The sequence below is a fragment of the Hyperoodon ampullatus genome, assembly GCF_949752795.1.
Source record: "Hyperoodon ampullatus genome assembly, chromosome: 15".
NCBI lineage: Eukaryota > Metazoa > Chordata > Mammalia > Artiodactyla > Ziphiidae > Hyperoodon > Hyperoodon ampullatus.
The window spans coordinates 27,033,745-27,056,044 of NC_136928.1; the positions used below are offsets into that span (position 1 = coordinate 27,033,745).

General features: G+C 36.1%; 1 protein-coding gene across 2 annotated transcripts in view; it reads left to right on the forward strand.

Annotated features, from left to right (window-relative positions):
* EXOC6B (exocyst complex component 6B) overlaps positions 1 to 22,300 on the forward strand; it is a gene marked incomplete at its 3' end in the record, with an annotated part of 718,627 nt that overhangs the window by 402,827 nt on the left and 293,500 nt on the right. The window contains exon 17 of one of the 2 annotated variants that reach the window (XM_079720455.1): positions 16,391 to 16,525. The exons of the other annotated variant lie outside the window; for it this stretch is intronic. Within the exon in view, the coding sequence (XP_079576581.1) occupies positions 16,391 to 16,525 (135 nt within the window). The remainder of the gene's footprint in view (positions 1 to 16,390; positions 16,526 to 22,300) is intronic. 2 annotated transcript variants of the gene reach the window in all.

Here is a 22,300-nt window from a genome sequence, read left to right on the forward strand (position 1 = left end):
ACATGAATAGACAACAAATCATCCCAAATTGAGGAGCCAGGAGTCAGTACTGTGCCTCTGAGGTGGGAGAGCCAACTTCAGGACACTGGTCCACAAGAGACCTCCCAGCTCCACATAATATCAAACGGCGAAAATCTTCCAGAGATCTCCATCTCAACACCAGCACCCAGCTTCACTCAACGACCAGCAAGCTACAGTGCTGGACACCCTATGCCAAACAACTAGCAAGACAGAAACACAACGCCACCCATTAGCAGAGAGGTGGCCTAAAATCATAAAAAGTCTGCAGACACCCCAAAACACACCACCAGACGTGGACCTGCCCACCAGAAAGACAAGATCCAGCCTCATCCACCAGAACACAGGCACTAGTCCCCTCGACCAGGAAACCTACACAACCCACTAAACCAACCTTAGCCACTGGGGACAGACACCAAAAACAACAGGAACTACGAACCTGCAGCCGGCAAAAAGGAGACCCCAAACACAGTAACATAAGCAAAATGAGAAGACAGAAAAACACACAGCAGGAGAAGGAGCAAGATAAAAACCCACCAGACCTAACAAATGAAGAGGTAATAGGCAGTCTATCTGAAAAAGAATTCAGAATAATGATAGTAAAGATGATCCAAAATCTTGGAAATAGAATAGACAAAATGCAAGAAACAGTTAACAAGGACCTAGTAGAACTAAAGATGAATCAAGCATCGATTAAAAACACAATAAATGAAATGAAAAATACTCTAGATGGGATCAATAGCAGAATAACTGAGGCAGAAGAACGGATAAGTGAGGTGGAAGATAAAATAGTGGAAATAACTAATGCAGAGCAAAATAAAGAGAAAAGAATGAAAAGAACAGAGGACAATATCAGAGACCTCTGGGACAACATTAAACGCACCAACATTCGAATTATAGGGGTTCCAGAAGAAGAAGAGAAAAAGAAAGGGACTGAGAAAATATTTGAAGAGATTATAGTTGAAAACTTCCCTAATATGGGAAAGGAAATAGTTAATCAAGTCCAAGAAGCACAGAGAGTCCCATACAGAATAAATCCAAGGAGAAATACGCCAAGACACATATTAATCAAACTGTCAAAAATTAAACACAAAGAAATCATATTAAAAGCAGCAAGGCAAAAACAACAAATAACACACAAGGGAATCCCCATCAGGATAACAGCTGATCTCTCAGCAGAAACTCTACAAGCCAGAAGGGAGTGGCAGGACATAATTAAAGTGATGAAGGAGAGAAACCTGCAACCAAGATTACTCTACCCAGCAAGGATCTCATTCAGATTTGATGGAGAAATTAAAACGTTTACAGACAAGCAAAAGCTGAGAGAGTTCAGCACCACCAAACCAGCTTTACAACAAATGCTAAAGGAACTTCTCTAGGCAAGAAACACAACAGAAGGAAAAGACCTACAATAACGAACCCAAAACAATTAAGAAAATGGGAATAGGAACATACATATCGATAATTACCTTAAATGTAAATGGACTAAACGCTCCCACCAAAAGACACAGATTGGCTGAATGGATACAAAAACAAGACCCATATATATGCTGTCTACAAGAGACCCACTTCAGACCTAGAGACACATACAGACTGAAAGTAAGGGGATGGAAAAAGATATTCCATGCAAATGGAAACCAAAAGAAAGCTGGAGTAGCAATTCTCATATCAGACAAAATAGACTTTAAAATAAAGACTACTAGAAGAGACAAAGAAGGACACTACATAATGATCAAGGGATCGATCCAAGAAGAAGATATAACAATTGTAAATATTTATGCACCCAACATAGGAGCACCTCAATACATAAGGCAAACACTAACAGCCATAAAAGGAGAAATCGACAGTAACACAATCATAGTAGGGGACTTTAACACCCCACTTTCACCAATGGACAGATCATCCAAAATGAAAATAAATAAGGAAACACAAGCTTTAAATGATACATTAAACAAGATGGACTTAATTGATATTTATAGGACATTCCATCCAAAAACAACAGAATACACATTTTTCTCAAGTGCTCATGGAACATTCTCCAGGATAGATCATATCTTGGGTCACAAATCAAGCCTTGGTAAATTTAAGAAAATTGAAATTGTATCAAGTATCTTTTCCGACCACAATGCTATGAGACTAGATATCAATTACAGGAAAAGAGCTATAAAAAATACAAACACATGGAGGCTAAACAATACATTACTTAATAACGAAGTGATCACTGAAGAAATCAAAGAGGAAATAAAAAAATACCTAGAAACAAATGACAATGGAGACACGACGACCCAAAACCTATGGGATGCAGCAAAAGCAGTTCTAAGAGGGAAGTTTATAGCAATACAATCCCACCTTAAGAAACAGGAAATATCTCGACTAAACAACCTAGCCTTGCACCTAAAGCAATTAGAGAAAGAAGAACAAAAACATCCCAAAGTTAGCAGAAGGAAAGAAATCATAAAAATCAGATCAGAAATAAATGAAAAAGAAATGAAGGAAACAATAGCAAAGATCAATAAAACTAAAAGCTGGTTCTTTGAGAAGATAAACAAAATTGATAAACCATTAGCCAGACTCATCAAGAAAAAAAGGGAGAAGACTCAAATCAATAGAATTAGAAATGAAAAAGGAGAAGTAACAACTGACACTGCAGAAATACAAAAGATCGTGAGAGATTACTATAAGCAACTCTATGCCAATAAAATGGACAACCTGGAAGAAATGGACAAATTCTTAGAAATGCACAACCTGCCAAGACTGAATCAGGAAGAAATAGAACATATGAACAGACCAATCACAAGCACTGAAATTGAAACTGTGATAAAAAATCTTCCAACAAACAAAAGCCCAGGACCAGATGGCTTCACAGGCGAATTCTATCAAGCATTTAGAGAAGAGCTAACGCCTATCCTTCTCAAACTCTTCCAAAATATAGCAGAGGGAGGAACACTCCCAAACTCATTCTACGAGGCCACCATCACCTTGATACCAAAACCAGACAAGGATGTCACAAAGAAAGAAAACTACAGGCCAATATCACTGATGAACATAGATGCAAAAATCCTCAACAAAATACTAGCAAACAGAATCCAACAGCACATTAAAAGGATCATACACCATGATCAAGTGGGGTTTATCCCAGGAATGCAAGGATTCTTCAATATACGCAAATCAATCAACGTGATACACCATATTAACAAATTGAAGGAGAAAAACCATATGATCATCTCAATAGATGCAGAGAAAGCTTTCGACAAAATTCAACACCCATTCATGATAAAAACCCTGCAGAAAGTAGGCATAGATGGAACTTTCCTCAACATAATAAAGGCCATATATGACAAACCCACAGCCAGCATCGTCCTCAATGGTGAAAAACTGAAACCATTTCCACTAAGATCAGGAACAAGACAAGGTTGCCCACTCTCACCACTCTTATTCAACCTAGTTTTGGAAGTTTTAGCCACAGCAATCAGAGAAGAAAAGGAAATAAAAGGAATCCAAATTGGAAAAGAAGAAGTAAAGCTGTCACTGTTTGCAGATGACATGATACTATACATAGAGAATCCTAAAGATGCTACCAGAAAACTACTAGAGCTAATCAATGAATTTGGTAAAGTTGCAGGATACAAAATTAATGCACAGAAATCTCTGGCATTCCTATATACTAATGATGAAAAATCTGAAAGTGAAATCAAGGAAACACTCCCATTTACCATTGCAACAAAAAGAATAAAATATCTAGGAATAAACCTACCTAAGGAGACAAAAGACCTGTATGCAGAAAATTATAAGACACTGATGAAAGAAATTAAAGATGATACAAATAGATGGAGAGATGTACCATGTTCTTGGATTGGAAGAATCAACATTGTGAAAATGACTCTACTACCCAAAGCAATCTACAGATTCAATGCAATCCCTATCAAAATACCACTGGCATTTTTCACAGAACTAGAACAAAAAATTTCACAATTTGTATGGAAACACAAAAGACCCCGAATAGCCAAAGCAATCTTGAGAACGAAAAATGGAGCTGGAGGAATCAGGCTCCCTGACTTCAGACTATACTACAAAGCTGCAGTAATCAAGACAGTATGGTACTGGCACAGAAACAGAAAGATAGATCAATGGAACAGGATAGAAAGCCCAGAGATAAACCCACGGACATATGGTCACCTTATCTTTGATAAAGGAGGCAGGAATGTACAGTGGAGAAAGGACAGTCTCTTCAATAAGTGGTGTTGGGAAAACTGGAGAGGGACATGTAAAAGTATGAGATTCGATCACTCCCTAACACCATACACAAAAATAAGCTCAAAATGGATTAAAGACCTAAATGTAAGGCCAGACACTATCAAACTCTTAGAGGACAACATAGGCAGAACACTCTATGACATAAATCACAGCAAGATCCTTTTTGACCCACCTCCTAGAGAAATGGAAATAAAGACAAAAATAAACACATGGGACCTAATGAAACTTAAAAGCTTTTGCACAGCAAAGGAAACCATAAACAAGACCAAAAGACAACCCTCAGAATGGGAGAAAATATTTGCAAATGAAGCAACTGACAAAGGATTAATCTCCAAAATTTATAAGCAGCTCATGCAGCTCAATAACAAAAAAACAAACAACCCAATCCAAAAATGGGCAGAAGACCTAAATAGACATTTCTCCACAGAAGATATACAGACTGCCAACAAACACATGAAAGGATGCTCAACATCTTTACTAATTAGAGAAATGCAAATCAAAACTACAATGAGATATCATCTCACACCAGTCAGAATGGCCATCATCAAAAAATCTAGAAACAATAAATGCTGGAGAGGGTGTGGAAAAAAGGGAACACTCTTGCACTGCTGGTGGGAATGTGAATTGGTACAGCCACTATGGAGAACGGTATGGAGGTTCCTTAAAAAACTACAAATAGAACTACCATATGACCCTGCAATCCCACTACTGGGCATATACCCTGAGAAAACCATAATTCAAAAAGAGACATGTACCAAAATGTTCATAGCAGCCCTATTTACAATAGCCCGGAGATGGAAACAACCTAAGTGTCCATCATCGGATGAATGGGTAAAGAAGATGTGGCACATACATACAATGGAATATTACTCAGCCATAAAAAGAAATGAAATTGAACTATTTGTAATGAGGTGGATGGACCTAGAGTCTGTCATACAGAGTGAAGTAAGTCAGAAAGAGAAAGACAAATACTGTATGCTGACACATATATATGGAATTTAAGAAAAAAAAAGGTCATGAAGAACATAGGGGTAAGACAGGAATAAAGACACAGACCTACTAGAGAATGGACTTGAGGATATGGGGAGGGGGAAGGGTAAGCTGTGACAAAGTGAAAGAGCGGCATGGACATATATACACTACCAAACGTAAGGTAGATAGCTAGTGGGAAGCAGCCGCATAGCACAGGGAGATCAGCTCGGTGCTTTGTGACCGCCTGGAGGGGTGGGATAGGGAGGGTGGGAGGGAGACGCAAAAGGGAGGGGATATGGGAACATATGTATACATATAACTGATTAAATTTGTGATAAAGCAAAAAATAAAAAAAAAAAAGAATTGAACCGTTGGGGGACTTCCCTGGTGGTCCAGTGGTTAAGAATCTGCCTTCCAATGCAGGGGATGTGGGTTCGATTCCTGTGGTCGTGGAACTAAGATCCCACATGCTGCAGGGCAACTGAGCCCGCATACCACACTAGAGAGCCTGCACACCTCAACTAATGAGCCCACGTGCTCTGGAGCCCGCACGCCACAACTAGAGAGAAGCCTGCGTGCCGCAATGAAAGATCCTGCATGCTGCAACTAAGACCCAATGCAGCCAAAAATAAATAAATAATTTTTTTTTTTTTTTTTTTTTAAAGAATTGAACCCTTGGGCTCTATCATATTAAGAAGCCAGGGGAAAAGAGGAACCTGGAATGGAGTTGGGAAGGAGCTACTAGAGAAGTAAGAAACAGCAACAACAACAACAAAAAATAAAAACAGAAACATGAGAGTATGGTGTCCTGGAAGCCAAGTGAAGAAAGTATATCAAGAAGGAAGGAGTGGACAATTATGATACATATTGGGGATACATCAAGTAAACTGAAGATTAAGAATTACCATTAGACTTAGCAACTTGGAGTAAGATGGTGACCTTGATAAGAGCATTTTTAATAGAATGATGGTAGGAAACTCCTGATGGAGTAGGTTTAAAAGAGAATGAGTCCTACACAGAAGAATTTCAAATAATTTACATGGATATTACCCCTTCCAGGGTTGGAGCTTAGCTTCCCACCCCTCGTGTGTATGTTGTTCTTAGTGACTTACTTACCAAAAGCAGAGTGTGGAAGGAGGGAAAAAGTTACTTTACAGTGAAGAAACCTGACAAACACTATTTCAGTCAGGTGATCAAGGTTAACATCATCAGTGATAAGTTGTGTTGATGGCATGTACCTTTGATATGATGTGATGAGAAGGCATTTCACCTCTGTGGTCTTCCTTGAAAACCCATGACCTTAGTCTAACCATGAGAAAAACGTTAAACAAACCCAAATTGAAGGACATTCTACAAAATACCTAACCAGTACTCCTCAAAACTTCATGGTCATCATAAACAAGCAAAGTGTGAGAAACTGTCACAGACCAGAGGAAGCTAAGGAGATAGGATGAATAAATGTAATGTGATATCTTAGATGGGCTCCTGAAAACAGTTAAGAACATCAGGGGAAAACTAGTGACACCTGAATAAAGTGTGTTGTTCAGTTAGTAGTTATGTACTGATGTTGGTTCCTTAGTTATGGCAAGCATACCATAGTAATGTAAGATATAAATAGTAGGGGGAACTGGGTGTGGTTTGTTTGGGAACTGTTTGCAACTATTTTGTAAATATAAAACTATTTTAAATAAAGCATTTATTTATATTAAAAATTTTAAAGAATGGGGAGAGAGGAATTGGAGACTGTATATAAGACAACTCTTTCAGGGAATTTTGTTACAGATGTTAAGTAAGGAAATGAGGTCGTAGCTGGCAGGTGAGGTCGGTTAATTAAAAGCTTTTTTTAAATAGGAGAAGTTTAATAGGAGAAGCATGTTATTTATGATGAGAATGATGCAATAGAAGGCAAAAAGCTGATGATGTAGGAGAAAGTGGGAAATCTCTGGAGTACTGTGCTTAAGTAGGAGAGAGAGTTTAGAATCTCATGCACAATTAAGGAGATTGGTTTTAGGTAGTGTAAAGTTCACCTCTGGTAACAGATGAGAATCAAGAGTATGTGGATGCAGATGGTGGTGGTTGTGTATATGTTATGGTGGCACTCTCCAAATGCTCAGTTTTCCCAGTGAAAGAAAGGTCTTCAGCTAAAAGTGGAGATAAATGTTGAGTTTAAAGTATCTCTGGAGAAGAGATGGTATCTCTGGGTGTATGGAAAAGAGAATTATTTCATGACCGATGATGTGGTTAATTCCTAGCATTAAGTGCCCACTTTGGCTAGTGGATATAAATTAAAGTGAGACTAGCCAGCATGGTTGTATATTTTCTTAAGCCATATAAGCCACTTATAGCTGGATCTATAATAAGTAGTAAGTCCATATCAATAATAGCTCCCATGAATTTGGTATATTTTACACTCGATACTTTATTCTTTATATTAGTATTTATATTTAATTATTTATAATATATTTATTATTTCCTTGATATGACATTGATGTTATTATTTCAATTTTAAGGTGATGAAAGACAGTAACTTTGCTTAAGCCCACTCAATCAGTAAGTAGTTTGCAACTGAGACTGGAGATAAATTTTGAAATATATTTTCTTTTTAAAATAAGATCAAAAAGTCTACAGTTAATCAATTCTGGAGAGAGTGTGGAGAAAAAGGAACCCTCCTACACCATTGGTGGGAATATAAATTGGTACAGCACTATGGAGAACAGTATGGAGGTTCCTTAAAAAACTAAAAATAGAGCTACCATATGATCCTGCAATCCCACTCCTGGACATACATCCAGAGAAAAACCATACTTTGAAAAGATATGTGCACCCCAGTGTTTATAGCAGCACTATTTACAGTAGCCCAGACATGGAAGCAAACTAGATATCCATCAACAGATGAATGGATAAAGAAGATGTGGTATATTTATACAACGGAATATTAGTCAGCCATAAAAAGAATGAAATAATGCCATTTGCAGCAACAAGGATGGACCTAGTGATTATCATACTAAGTGAAGGAAGTCAGACAAAGGCAAACATCATATATCACTTATATGTGGAATCTAGAAAATGATACAAATGAACTTACTTACAAAATAGAAACAGACTCACAGACTTAGAAACTTATGGTTACCAGAGGGGAAAGTTGAGGGGGAGGAGATGGGACCACTACTATATATAGAATAGATAATCAACAAGGACCTGCTATATAGCCCAGGGAACTCTACTCAATACTCTGTAATAACCTATCAATATATGGGAAAAGAATCTGAAAAAATATATATAAGTATGTATAACTTAATCACTTTGCTGTAATACAACATTGTATATCAACTATAATTTAAAAAAAAGATTTGTAGTAAGTTTTAAAATAAGATTTCTTTTTTTCTAAACCTTTGCTTTTTCACTAAACTAATTTAAAAATGATATCATGGAGAGAAAGGAAATAAACCACTAGTTTATTAATCTCAGAATATCAGAGAACTAGTTAACTTTGGAAGGTTTATGATGAATCAAAGGATACTGTTTCTTTGTGAAGAATGTATTGATAGAAAGTCTTAAAATATAAATTAGATTTAAAAGAATTTATTTATTACAGATGATAGCAGTATACCTTCACTTAAGTCCCTACTCAAATGTTATTTCCTTAAGGAGCCCTCCTTGACCACCCTATCTCAAAATAGCTCAGATCTAACATCCCCAGGTAACTCTTTATCCTCCCTTCTATTTCCAGTGCTTATTACCACCTGCCATCATACTATATGTTTATATGTGTATGTGTTTACTGTAATATCCATGAAGCCAGGGACTTTGTCTTGTGTATAACTGTGGACAGCTCTATTCCAGTTCTATGGCACATAGGAGTTATTAATTAATGAAAGAGAGAAGAAAGAAAAAAAAAGAAAGTAGGTAGGTAGGTTCTTAGGGTAAAGTTAAAGAAATTTAGAGGTCCTGGTAGTGATACCATATTGAATACTTATATTTTTATGATTATAATAATGTCCCAGAAGACCTGAATAAATGACCAATGATTTGTATTCACCCTTTGTTTTTATTATAGTCTGGATTGATGACCATATGGCTCTGTCCTGTGTTATTTATCTCCCACATACCATTTGTTTTCATCCCCAGTTGTTAACAACAGTGATATTGCTAATATTATGTTAAAACATTTTATACATAAGTCTTTTCAAATATAAGCTCTGTACTAGACCTTTGAATTTGAAACCAGGAGTTCCAAGTATTTTAGCAGTTTATGTATTTGCCTTGGAGAGGGTATAAAATGAGTAGCTGACACAGCTTTTTATACCCTTGCTGGGGTGAAATGGAGATAAAATTCCTTGAAGTCTTATGGATAGCTTATTTTTGTGAATGAGAAACAAGACTGTTATTTAGTTCTTCATCTTCCTGCAAATCACTATTTGAGACGCATTGATGGTGTGGAGAGGAGTCATTTTCTTGGTTTGGATTAGTCCATTTGGAGCTTCAATGTACTAAATTCTCTGATTTGGGAAACAAGATAATATTGATCCTAATTACAAGTAGATTTGTATACCACAGAAGTAATTTATAATTGGGAATGGACACCTAAATTCGTGGAATTTAGGGCTTAGTTTTGATCTATTGAAGAAGATGGAGCCTTTTTTTTCCCCGGAGTTGGTCAAAAATATGAATATCTTCTGTGATCATGGTTCAGGCTCTGCTGCAGTAATCGGAGCAGGGTTGGAAAAGAAGTGACTTCCACAGTCTAGTCTGTGCCTTCCTTATTAGATTCTCTCTGATACTAGGAAGGAAAGACAGAAAAAATTTCTGCTTCTTAATGGTTTTTAGCCTAAGTGACTTCTATCATTTAGCTGTGAGAGGTGTTTGTTTGCTTTATAGTGTTTTCTTTTCGTCTGGACAGGTTTCACAGAACTCCACTTTATATATATAACCAATATCTTAATACATTGTTAGTTCCATGTCCTTGAAACAATAAGGACAGTTTGGATGGCTACAGTGATATATTTTTGTAAGAGAGGGGGAAGTAGGGGCTAAAAATATCAAAGGAGCTCAAACTCTGATGGAAGTTGATACTTGAAATTGCTTCATTTCACCCTTAAGTTCAAAATTACCCCCAAAGCATCTGGCTTCACATTTGTAAATGCCGTTTTAAGGATTTTGGTTAGCTGTCATTCAGGAGTAGAGATCACTTAGACCTCATTAACAGACAATATTCCCTTTGAAAATGACATGGTATCTACTGTAATCCTAGAGTGTTTTAATAGTCTATTCTATGCTCAGCAATGAAACATTTCAAAAGTGACTGACAGCCAATTGATGTAATTCATGGTGATCTTTTGTGTTGACAGATCTTTAAAAAGTCATGGGAAATTACTACGGTACCCAGTGAAGCTGCCTCTTTATTTTTTTTTTTAACTGCCAATATCCTGCAAAACATGACAATTTTCTCTTTGACTGCCACTGTTTTTTATTTCTATAACATGACACGATTCCTCCTTATTATTAGGATTTCTTTTGATAGATAGAATGTGTTCCCTATAGGTAATGCTCATTTTAAAATAGAAAATTTTCAGTTCCCCAAATTAACTCTGTTACTTTTCTGACTTCCCTATCACGACAACCTTGCCACTAGCCACCTTCCCACTCATGAAGAAGAGTGATTTAATGTAGACAATTTAAATTTCTAAATTTAAATATTAAAAATTTTGTCCTCCTCTGAAGGAGAAACATGTTGAAAGGAAGAAGGTGAGGAATTGCTTATTTTGGTGGGTGTTTTTTTATCTCTAAAGTTAAAAAGCTGATGTTTTGGGTAATTTTATAGGTGATGGAATTTGTGTCCAAAGCTCAGTCTCTAAATTCAAACTATTTTTTTAACATCTTTATTGGATTATAACTGCTTTACAATGTTGTGTTCGTTTCTGCTGTAAAACAAAGTGAATCAGCTATGTGTACACATATATCCCCATATCCCCTCCCTCTTGCGTCTCCCTCTCAACCTCCCTATCCCACCCTGCTAGGTGGTCACAGAGCACCCAGCTGATCTCCCTGTGCTATATAGCTGCTTCCCAAGAGCTATCTATTTTACATTTGGTAGTGTATATATGTAAATACTACTCTCTCACTTCGTCCCAGCTTACCCTTCTCCCTCCCTGTGTCCTCAAGTCCGTTCTCTACATCTGCTACTTTATTCCCGTCCTGCCCCTAGGTTCATCAGAACCATTTTTTTAAAATTTTAGATTCCATATATGTGTGTTAGCATATGATATTTGTTTTTCTCTTCCTGACTTACTTCACTCTGAATGACAGACTCTAGGTCCATCCACCTCACTACAAATAACTCAATTTCGTTTCTTTTTATGGCTGAGTAATATTCCATTGTACATATCTCCACATCTTCTTTATCCATTCATCTGTCGATGGACACTTAAATTGCTTCCATGTCCTGGCTATTGTAAACAATGCTGCAGTGAATATTGTGGTACATGACTCTTTTTGAATTATGGTTTTCTCAGGTATATGCCCAGGAGTGGGATTGCTTGGTCATAATGGTAGTTCTACTTTTAGTTTTTTAAGGAACCTCCATACTGTTCTCCATAGTGCCTGTATCAATTTACATTCCCACCAACAGTGCAAGAGAGTTCCCTTTTCTCCACACCCTCTCCAGCATTTACTGTTTGTAGATTTTTTGATGATGGCTGTTCTGACTGGTGTGAGATGATACCTCATTGCAGTTTTGATTTGCATTTGTCTAATGATTAGTGATGTTGAGTATTCTTTCATGTGTTTGTTGGCCATCTGTATATCTTCTTCAGAAAAATGTCTATTTAGGTCTTCTGCCCATTTTTGGATTGGGTTGTTTGTTTTTTTGATATTGAGCTGCATGAGCTGCTTATAAATTTTGGAGATTAATCCTTTGTCAGTTGCTTTGTTTGCAAATATTTTCTCCTATTCTGAGGGTTGTCTTTTCGTCTTGTTTATGGTTTCCGTTGCTGTGCAAAAGGTTTTAAGTTTCATTAGGTCCCATTTGTTTATTTTTGTTTTGTATCCATTTCTCTAGGAGGTGGGCCTAAAAAGATCTTACTGTGATTTATGTCAAAGAGTGTTCTTCTTATGTTTTCCTCTAAGAGTTTTATAGTGTCTGGCCTTACATTTAGGTCTTTAATCCATTTTGAGTTTATTTTTGTGTATGGTGTTTGGAAGTATTCTAATTTCAATTTTTTACACATAGCTGTCAAGTTTTCCCAGCACCACTTACTGAAGAGGCTGTATTTTCTCTATTGTATCTTCTTGCCTCCTTTATCAAATATAAGGTGACCATATGTGCGTGGGGTTATCTCTGGGCCTTCTATCCTGTTCCATTGATCTATATTTCTGTTTTTGTGCCAGTACCATACTGTCTTGATTACTGTAGCTTTGTAGTGTAGTCTGAACTCAGGGAGCCTGATTCCTCCAGCTCCGTTTTTCTTTCTCAAGATTGCTTTGGCTATTTGGGGTCTTTTTTGCTTCCATACAAATTGTGAAATTTTTTGTTCTAGTTCTGTGAAAAATGCCATTGGTAGTTTGATAGGGATTTGAATCTGTTGATTGCTTTGGGCAGTAGAGTCATTTTCACAATGTTGATTCTTCCAATCCAGGAACATGGCATATCTCTCCATCTGTTTGTATCATCTTTAATTTCTTTCATCAGTGTCTTATAGTTTTCTGCATGCAGGTCTTTTGTCTCCTTATGTAGGTTTATTCCTAGGTATTTTATTCTTTTTGTTGCAGTGGTTAATGGCAGTGTTTCCTTAATTTCTCTTTCAGATTTTTCATCATTGGTGTATAGGAAAGCAAGAGGTTTCTGTCCATTAATTTTGTATCCTGCTACTCTACCAAATTCATTGATTAGCTCTAGTGGTCTTCTGGTTGCATCTTTAGGATTCTCTGCTTTTAGTACCATGTCATCTGCAAACAGTGATATTTTACTTCTTTTCTGAATTGGATTCCTTTTAGTTCTTTTTCTTCTCTGATTGCTGTGGCTAAAACTTCCAAAACTATGTTGAATAAGAGTGGTAACCTTGTCTTGTTCCTGTGCTTAGAGGAAATGCTTTCAGCTTTTCACCATTCAGAACGATGTTGGCTGTGGGTTTGTCATATATGGTCTTTATTATGTTGAGGTAGGTTCCCTCTATGCCACTCTCTAGAGAGTTTTTTATCATAAATGGGTGTTGAATTTTGTCAAAAGCTTTTTCTGCATCTATTGAGATGATCATATGGTTTTTCTCCTTCAATTTGTTAATATGTTTTATCACATTGATTAATTTGCATATACTGAAGAATCCTTGCATTCTTGGGATAAACTCCACTTGATCATGGTGTAGGATCCTTTTAATGTGTTGTTGGATTCTGTTTGCTAGTATGTTGCTGAGGATTTTTGCATGTATGTTCATCATTGATATTGGCCTGCAGTTTTCTTTTTTTGTGACATCTTTGTCTGGTTTTGGTATTAGGGTGATGGTGGCCTTGTAGAATGAGTTTTGGCGTGTTCCTCCCTCTGCTCTATTTTGGAAGAATTTGAGAAGGACAGGTGTTAGCTCTTCTCTAAATGTTTGGTAGAATTTGCCTGTGAAGCCATCTGGTCCTGGGCTTTTGTTTGTTGGAAGATTTTTCATCACAGTTTCAATTTCAGTGCTTATGATTGGTCTGTTTATATTTTCTATTTCTTCCTGGTTCAGTCTTGGAATGTTGTGCTTTTCTAAGAATTTGTCCATTTCTTCCAGATTGTGCATTTTCTTAGCTTATAGTTGCTTGCAGTAATCTCTCATGATCCTTTGTATTTCTGCAGTGTCAGTTGTTACTTCTCGTTTTTCATTTCTAATTCTATTGATTTGAGTCTTCTCCCTTTTTTTCTTGATGAGGCTGGCTAATGGTTTATCAATTTTGTTTATCTTCTCAAAGAACCAGCTTTTAGTTTTATTGATCTTTGCTATTGTTTCCTTCACTTCCTTTTACTTTATTTCTGATCTGACCTTTATGATTTCTTGCCTTCTGCTAACTTTTGGGTTTTTTTTGTTTTTCTTTCTCTAATTGCTTTAGGTGTAAGGTTAGCTTGTTTATTTGTGATGTTTTTTGTTTTTTGTGGTAAGATTGTATTGCTATAAACTTCCCTCTTAAAACAGCTTTTGCTGCATCCCATAGGTTTTGGGTCGTCATATTTTCATTGTCATTTTTTTCTAGGTATTTTTTTGATTTCCTCTTTTATTTCTTCAGTGATCTCTTAGTTATTAAAGAGTGTATTGTTTAGCCTCCATGTGTTTGTATTCTTTACAGATTTTTTCCTGTAATTGATATCCAGTCTCATAGTGCTGTGGTCGCAAAAGATACCTGATATGATTTCAATTTTCTTAAATTTACCAAGGCTTGATTTGTGACCCAAGATATGATCTATCCTGGAGAATGTTCCTTGAGCACTTGAGAAAAAAGTCTCTTCTGCTGTTTTTGGATGGAATGTCCTATAAATATCAATTAAGTCCAACTTGTTTAACGTTATTTAAAGCTTGTGTTTCCTTATTTATTTTCATTTTGGATGATCTGTCCATTGGTGACAGTGGGGTGTTAAAGCCCCCTGCTATTAATATGTTACTGTTGATTTCCCCTTTTATGGCTATTAGCATTTGCCTTATGTATTGAGGTGCTCCTATGCTGGGTGCATTAATATTTACAATTGTTATATCTTCTTCTTGTATTGATACCTTGATCATTTTGTAGTGTCCTTCTTTGTCTCTTGTAATAGTCTTTATTTTAAAGTCTATTTTGTTTGATATGAAAATCGCTACTCCAGCTTTTTTTGATTTCCATTTGCATGGAATATCTTTTTCCATCCCTTCCCTTTCAGTCTGTATGTGTCCCTATGTCTGAAGTGGGTCTCTTGTAGACAGTATATGTATAGGTTTTGTTTTTGTATCCATTCAGCCAGTCTACGTCTTTTGGATGCAGCATTTAATCCAGTTACATTTAAGGTAATTATCGATATGTGTGTTCCTATTACCATTTTCTTAGTTGTTTGGGGTTTGTTTTTGTAGGTCTTTTCCTTCTCTTTTGTATCCTTCCTAGAGAAGTTCCTTTAGCATTTGTTGTAAAGCTGGTTTGGTGGTGCTGAATTCTCTTAACTTTTGCTTGTATGTAAAGGGTTTAATTTCTCCATCGAATCTGAATGAGGTCCATAACTTGAAGCTTGATTACTTGTATTTGAATCCCAGTTTTAATGTTACATGATCTAGAGTAAATCAGTTCCTATTTTCTTTTTTCTCTTATAGTAGAATGGAAGTAATAATTATGTCCACTTAACTTACTTCTTCAGGTTGCTGGGAGGATGATCTAAGAAAATGAATTGTGCAGTGCTTTACAGACTTTAATTCTATACAGACAGTAGTATTCTTCCTTATCCTCCTCTCAAAGTAATTTATAGATGAGTTTTTATCTTACCAGTACTGTCTTGTTTAAGGATCTACTCTGTAAGAAAAGGAAAATAGTATTAACTACAGAATATTTAATTTTCATAATAAGTCTGTGATTTAGAAATTACTATTAACATTTTATGGGTAAAGAAAGAGGCTTAGAGAAGTTAAGTAACTTTCTCAATATCAATAATTTTGTAAGTAGTTGCTCCCTGGTTTCTCTGACTTCAGTTCTCATGTTTTTTTCTTTCACAAACTAATGTAGTTTGTTAATATACTGCAACCTCTTCCAACATTCCTGTGTTCATCATGCCTAATGTTGAATCTTCTTGGCATTTTAGTCATTCTTGTTCTTTTAATTGGAGTTCATTTATTTCATGCATTTGGCAATTATTTATTGCCAGGTACTATGCTAAACACTATCAGTTTTTGATCTTAATTTACTCTTTATTTTGAACCGAAGAAAACAAGTATAAAATAGTGACAATTGCTCCTATATTAGGGGGAAATATAAGATGCTTTGGGAAGTCAGGGAAGTCTTCACAGAGGAAGTGATACCTAAGCCTGTGCTCTAACATTAACTTTTTATTGAATACAGATGGCCTCTGCCATTATGCCTTTTGTTTTTCTTATACCATCAGATTCATATTGAGCCACTCATCATAGGGTGAATAGTCAAATTATTCTTACATGTTCTTGTTATTTTCTAGCTTGTGCAGATTATTATCAATACGACACACTTGGAGAAATCCTGTAAGTACTTGGAAGAATTCATCACCAATATCACTAATGTGCTTCCAGAGACCGTCCACACCACCAAGCTGTATGGCACCACGACTTTTAAGGTGAGAAAGCCCTACATTACTGTAGAAGTGCTTCTGGTGTGCTGGGGCATTCTACCTAACACGTCTTTGTTTCTCCCATAAGTCATACATGGTCTTCAGAATAAGTCCTTATGATTTCCTTAGGAAAACAAATACCAATGCTAATTTTGGGGTGTTTAAACTAAAAATGGTCTACAGCTGTGTCCACTAAATCTTCCTTATATTTCATTCATGAAAATGACTATTTCCTCAGTTCACCACCTGACAGTCAAGTATTTTTAAGTATGGTCTAGAAAACAGTGTTTGCAGCTGAAATCAACAGCAATTTAAAAATTTTAATTTAGCTATCCTTTCTTTTCTGTGTCCCGGGTCCAGTTTTTTTTTCTTTTAACTATACATTTTAGTGAGGAATTTCTGTCCCTTGCTATTGTAGTTAGCAATTTTATAATCATCTTACAAGGCCACAGGACTAGTTTTGATGCAGTGTTGGATTAAATGGAAAAAATGACACTCTTAAAGGGCAAAAGAAGACTTGATGGTAGATGAGTTTCTGGAGAGTAAAGAGCCTTAGGAAACTCATTTATATTGCCATGTGAGCTTTAAATAAATATTAAGCAGAAAGAGTAACAGGGCAATATCTTAAACTGAAATGGGAGATTCTGACATAATGGCCAACATGTATGCTTTGGGAGTTTGTTATTGTTTGATTATTTTAGTTCTGAAACAAATCTATGTCACCATTTTGAAATCTAGAAGGTGTTAATTAGATATGAAGCGATAGAGTTGAAATCATGATTTATGTTTATGGTACCTCCTTTTTTCGATCATTTTGTTCTCTTTCCCTATTTATTGGTACCTTCCCTTGAGAATGGATTTAAGAGAAGAAATCCAATTTGATTCATATTGTTTATTATATTTTAAGACATATAAAAATTGTTGGTGGGCTCCCCTGGTGGCGCAGTGGTTGAGGGTCTGCCTGCCGATGCAGGGGATGTGGGTTCATGCCTCGGTCTGGGAGGATCCCACATGCCGCGGAGCGGCTGGGCCCGTGAGCCATGGCCACTGGGACTGCGCGTCCGGAGCCTGTGCTCTGCAACGGGAGAGGCCACAGCGGTGAGAGGTCCGCGTACCGCAAAAAAAAAAAAGAAAAAAAAATTGTTGGTATGATCTGCTCTTTTTTCTGTTCCAAGAAAAATATATGAAAGATCCTGGCCAAAGCAATCTTGAGAGAGAAGAACAAAGCTAGAAGCATCACACTTCCTGATTTCAAATTATATTATAAAGCTATAGTAATCAAAGCGGTATGGTATTGGCATACATACAGATACATAGATCATTGGAACAGACTGGAGAATAATAAATCTATGCATATATTGTCAATTAATTTATGACAATTAATTTATGACAAAGGGGCCAAGAATATACAATGAGGACAGGATAGTCTTTTCAGTAAAAACAAGTCAAAACCACAGTGAGATAATACCTGAGATAAACACATGTTAGAATGGCTATCATCAAAAATACAAGAGATAACATATACTGGCAAGGATGTGGAGAGAAGGGAACCTTGTACACTGTTGGTGGGAATGTAAGCTGGTACAGCCACTATGGAAAACAGTATGGAGCTTCTTCAAGAAATTAAAAATAGAACTACTGTGTAATCTGGCATTTCTGCTTCTGAGTGTGTATTAAAAAGAATCGAAATCATTATCTTGAAGAGTTATGTATACTTCCATGTTCACTGCAGAATTAATCATAATAGCCAAGATATGGAAACAACCTAAGTGTCCATCAACAGATAAATGGATAAAGAAAATGTTATATACATATTCTCCATATATGTTTCCATATATATGTGTGTATGTGTGTATATAGATGTATATATGAATATTATTCAGTCATGTAAAATGAGGAAATCCTGCCACTTGAATCTTAAAAAAATTCAAACTCATAGAAACAGAGAGTAGAAAAGTGGTTGCCAGGTACTGGGAGAGTGGGTTTGGCAATAGAGAAAAGTTGGTAAAAGGGGTACAGACTTTCAGCTATAAGAGGAATAAGGTCTGAGGATCTAATGTAAAACATGGTTTCTATAGGTGATAATACTGTATTGTATAATATTTGCTAAGAGGATAGAACTTAAATGTTCTTACTAAAAAAAAAGATAAATATGTGAGGTGATGAATGTGTTAAATAACTAGATGATAGAAAAGAAATCCTTTCACAATATATTTGTATATCAAATCACCACAATATGTATTTTAAATGTCTTATAATTTTGTTTTCAATTGTACCTCAGTGAAGCTGAAAAAACGGAAAAAGTGAGATGTGTAACAACAAGATATTCTTTATCTATGTTTATGATTAGGTTAGCTGGTAGATGAGTTACACATTCATGATGTGACTATGGGTTGTTTCAAATTCCCTATAAAATTACTTACAACAGAATTAATTATGCATGATATTATGTTGGTATCTTTACTTGTAAACTTTTCAATGATGTCTCCTTGTAGTAATACTGACACAATTTTAGTGAGGGAAAGACTTATTTCATAAAGAGGCCCCAACTATTAGTATGAAAATATGACAAGAGCTTTAAGAATTTCAGGATGACCTTCCTTAGATAGTTCAAAGGAATTATAAGTACTCTTAATATTAGCATTATTATGGGGCATGGGTAATAATTTTATCAAAAATATTTCTACATGTGGAAGCCAAAATTTCTCTAGGAAAGAAAATGAGGGAGACGCTTATAGTTAAGTATTCAATAGAAAATAGGAGTTAGAGAGTTAGAATGTGATGTTCATTTATACTTGTTTATCCTATGGGGAATATGTAATATGTACTGCTATTCTTCCCCTAATCCATCTCAATTTTCTTATTTCAAGGGCTTTTCAAATTATGGTCAGAAATCCTCCCGAAGGGTGGCTTGTGTACTTTGTTGTTCCAGCATTAAAATTGCTGAGGGAAAATTAAAGGCAGACAGGAAGCCATAGAGGTTGAGCAGCCAGTTAAATACTTAGTAAAGGAGAAGTTCTGGAGACCACTAAAGGTCATGTTGACAGGGCTTATTGGAAACACTGATTGCTTAAAACACATTGAAAGTTTATTTTTACCAGGACTGTTTCAGACCAGCTAACCCAGAACTCAGTATAAACATGGCAATTATAACAGCTACATATTGTGTATTTTCCTAAGCTACTGTTTCCAGAAAACTTTCACTTACAGATGGAAGCCTTAATGCTGAAAAAAGGGGCAAAAACAATCAGAAGGTCTTCAAGGTATTTTCTTGCAGAGTTCATTCTTGTTTCTACCATATGTGACCTAATCAAGCTGGTATCCTTAACTTTCCTTGTTTATAAGAATTCTCTCACTTACAAAACAGAATGAAGGTATCTATTAATTTACCCCATCACAAATATTGCTTGTTTACCTACTATAAAATATGGAAGAGAAAATACTTAGTCCTTGGATTTAAAGTGTATAATCTACGGGGAAGACAAACACTGTAAGTTCTATAAAGAACTGTGCAAAAAATAATATAATAAATACATTAAATCTCTCACTGATTCTCCAAGTTTTTATAAAGCATCTGCTACATACCAGGCAATAAACCAGTCTCCTGACTTTACACAGCATATATTCTAGCGAGGGTGATAGATGATACACAAACAAAAAATTTAATAGAATGTCAGATAGTGGTAAGAGCTAGGAAGAAAAATAAATGACCTGAATGAAATAAGAAATTGAATCACTTGGATTTCTGATAAATAAGCAGTCCAGTCAGCGGTAACAATATGGTAGAAGGTATTGGTGTATTCAAGGTGATCAGTATGCAAGGGGGTCAGTCTGGCCATGATGTATTTATCATTGGTAAGGGTGGTAAGAGACAAGATCATCAGGAGTCATATAATTTCTGGATTTGTTGGCACCAGTAAATACTTTATATTTTATTTTGAAATGAAATATGAGGTCATTAGAAGATTGGAAATGGTGGTGATAACCTGATTTATGATGGGTAACCCTAGTTGCTATGTGGAAAATATACTATAGGTCAGTAAGAGAGGAAGAAGAGAATCCAATTTGAAGGTCATTGCAGTAGTCTAGGTAAGAGATAATGGTCACTTGGAGTACAGTGGTAGGGTTGGAAGTGGTAAGAAATATTTTTGAACATAGAGATGGCAAGTTTTATTGCTAGATCAAGTATGAGATTATAAGAGAAAGAATGGAGTCAAGGATAATTCCAAGATACTTAAACTAAGCAAACTGGATTAACTAAGATGGGGAATAGCGAGAAAATAACAGTTTTGGGGAGTGGCAGTAGAATCAAGATTTCCATTTTTCACATATTAAGCTTGAGGTATTTATTAGTCATTTATCATAGAGATTAAATTGGCAGGATAAAGTCATAGCTGGACATAAAAATTTAGAATTTATAAGTGTAAAGATGGTATTTTATGCCATGGAGATAGCTTTCCTCTGGGAATTTAATATAGGTAGAGAAAAGGTGTGAGGATTGAGCTCCAAGGGAAATCAACATTGACAGGTCTAGAAGAAGAGGTGAGTGGTACTTATCTCAGCTGTGAGACCTTCAGGGAAGACTTACCAGAAAAGGCGCAGTAGGAAGTGTCCAGCAGGAGTATCTTGGGACCAGCAGGAGGTGTCCAGGTGGAGAAAGGATCAGGAGGGAGTAAGGGACATTTTTAGGTGAGGCAACTTCATGTAAAAAGATGAAATAATGAAATAAAATCATACTTCTTTGGTGTAGAATAAGGGTAGCAATGACATAGAGAAGTAGGTAAATATCAATTGTGAAGCACTTTGTTTTATAATGATAGATAATTTGGACTTTATTCTACTAAAGTCTTTGAGAGACTTCAAGCAAGGGTGTGTTGCAATTTTAAAAATAATCATTTACTTTGCCTAACTAGAAGGAATGAAGGAAGGAATGAAAAAAGGATGGAATGCAGGAAAAGAAGGATAAAAGAAAAAAGAAAGGAAGGAATAAATAAATCACAATTACTTGAAATTCATAATCAGAGGAAATGAAATACTCAGAATAGTTTGTATAACTCTGTGCTAATAAATTTGATGATCTATAGGAAAATATGTGATTAAAAAAGTGATTCAGGAAGATAAAGAGGACTTCCCTGGTGGCGCAGTGGATAAAACTCGGCACTCCCAATGCAGGGGGCCCGGGTTCAATCCCTGGTCAGGGAACTAGATCCCAGGTGCATGCCACAACTAAGGAGCCTGTGTGCTGCAACTAAGGAGCCAGTGAGCCACAACTAAGGAGCCCACATGCTGCAACTAAGACCCATTGCAACCAACTAAATAAATAAATATTAAAAAAAGAAAAGAAGATAAAGAAAATTGACATAACTATAAAACAAATGAAAAAGTTATTAAAGACTTCTTAAAACTGGGGAAGATTCACATGATTTTACCAGTGAATTCATTCAGGCTTTCATGAAACAGATAATTTCTGTATAATTTAAACTACTCCATACCATAGAGAAAAATGGAAAATATCTCAGTTAATTTTTGTGAAGTCAACACAACAATGATTCAAAAACTTAAAAAAAAAAAAAAAAAGAAGAAGTTCTGAAGACCCTAGGGGCTGGACAGGAATAAAGACTCAGACGTAGAGAATGAACTTGAGGACATGGGGAGGGAAAAGGGTAAGCTGGTATGAAGTGAGAGAGTGGCACGGACATATGTACACTACCAAATGTAAAATAGATAGCTAGTGGGAAGCAGCCCCATAGCACAGGGAGATCAGCTCAGAGCTTTGTGTCC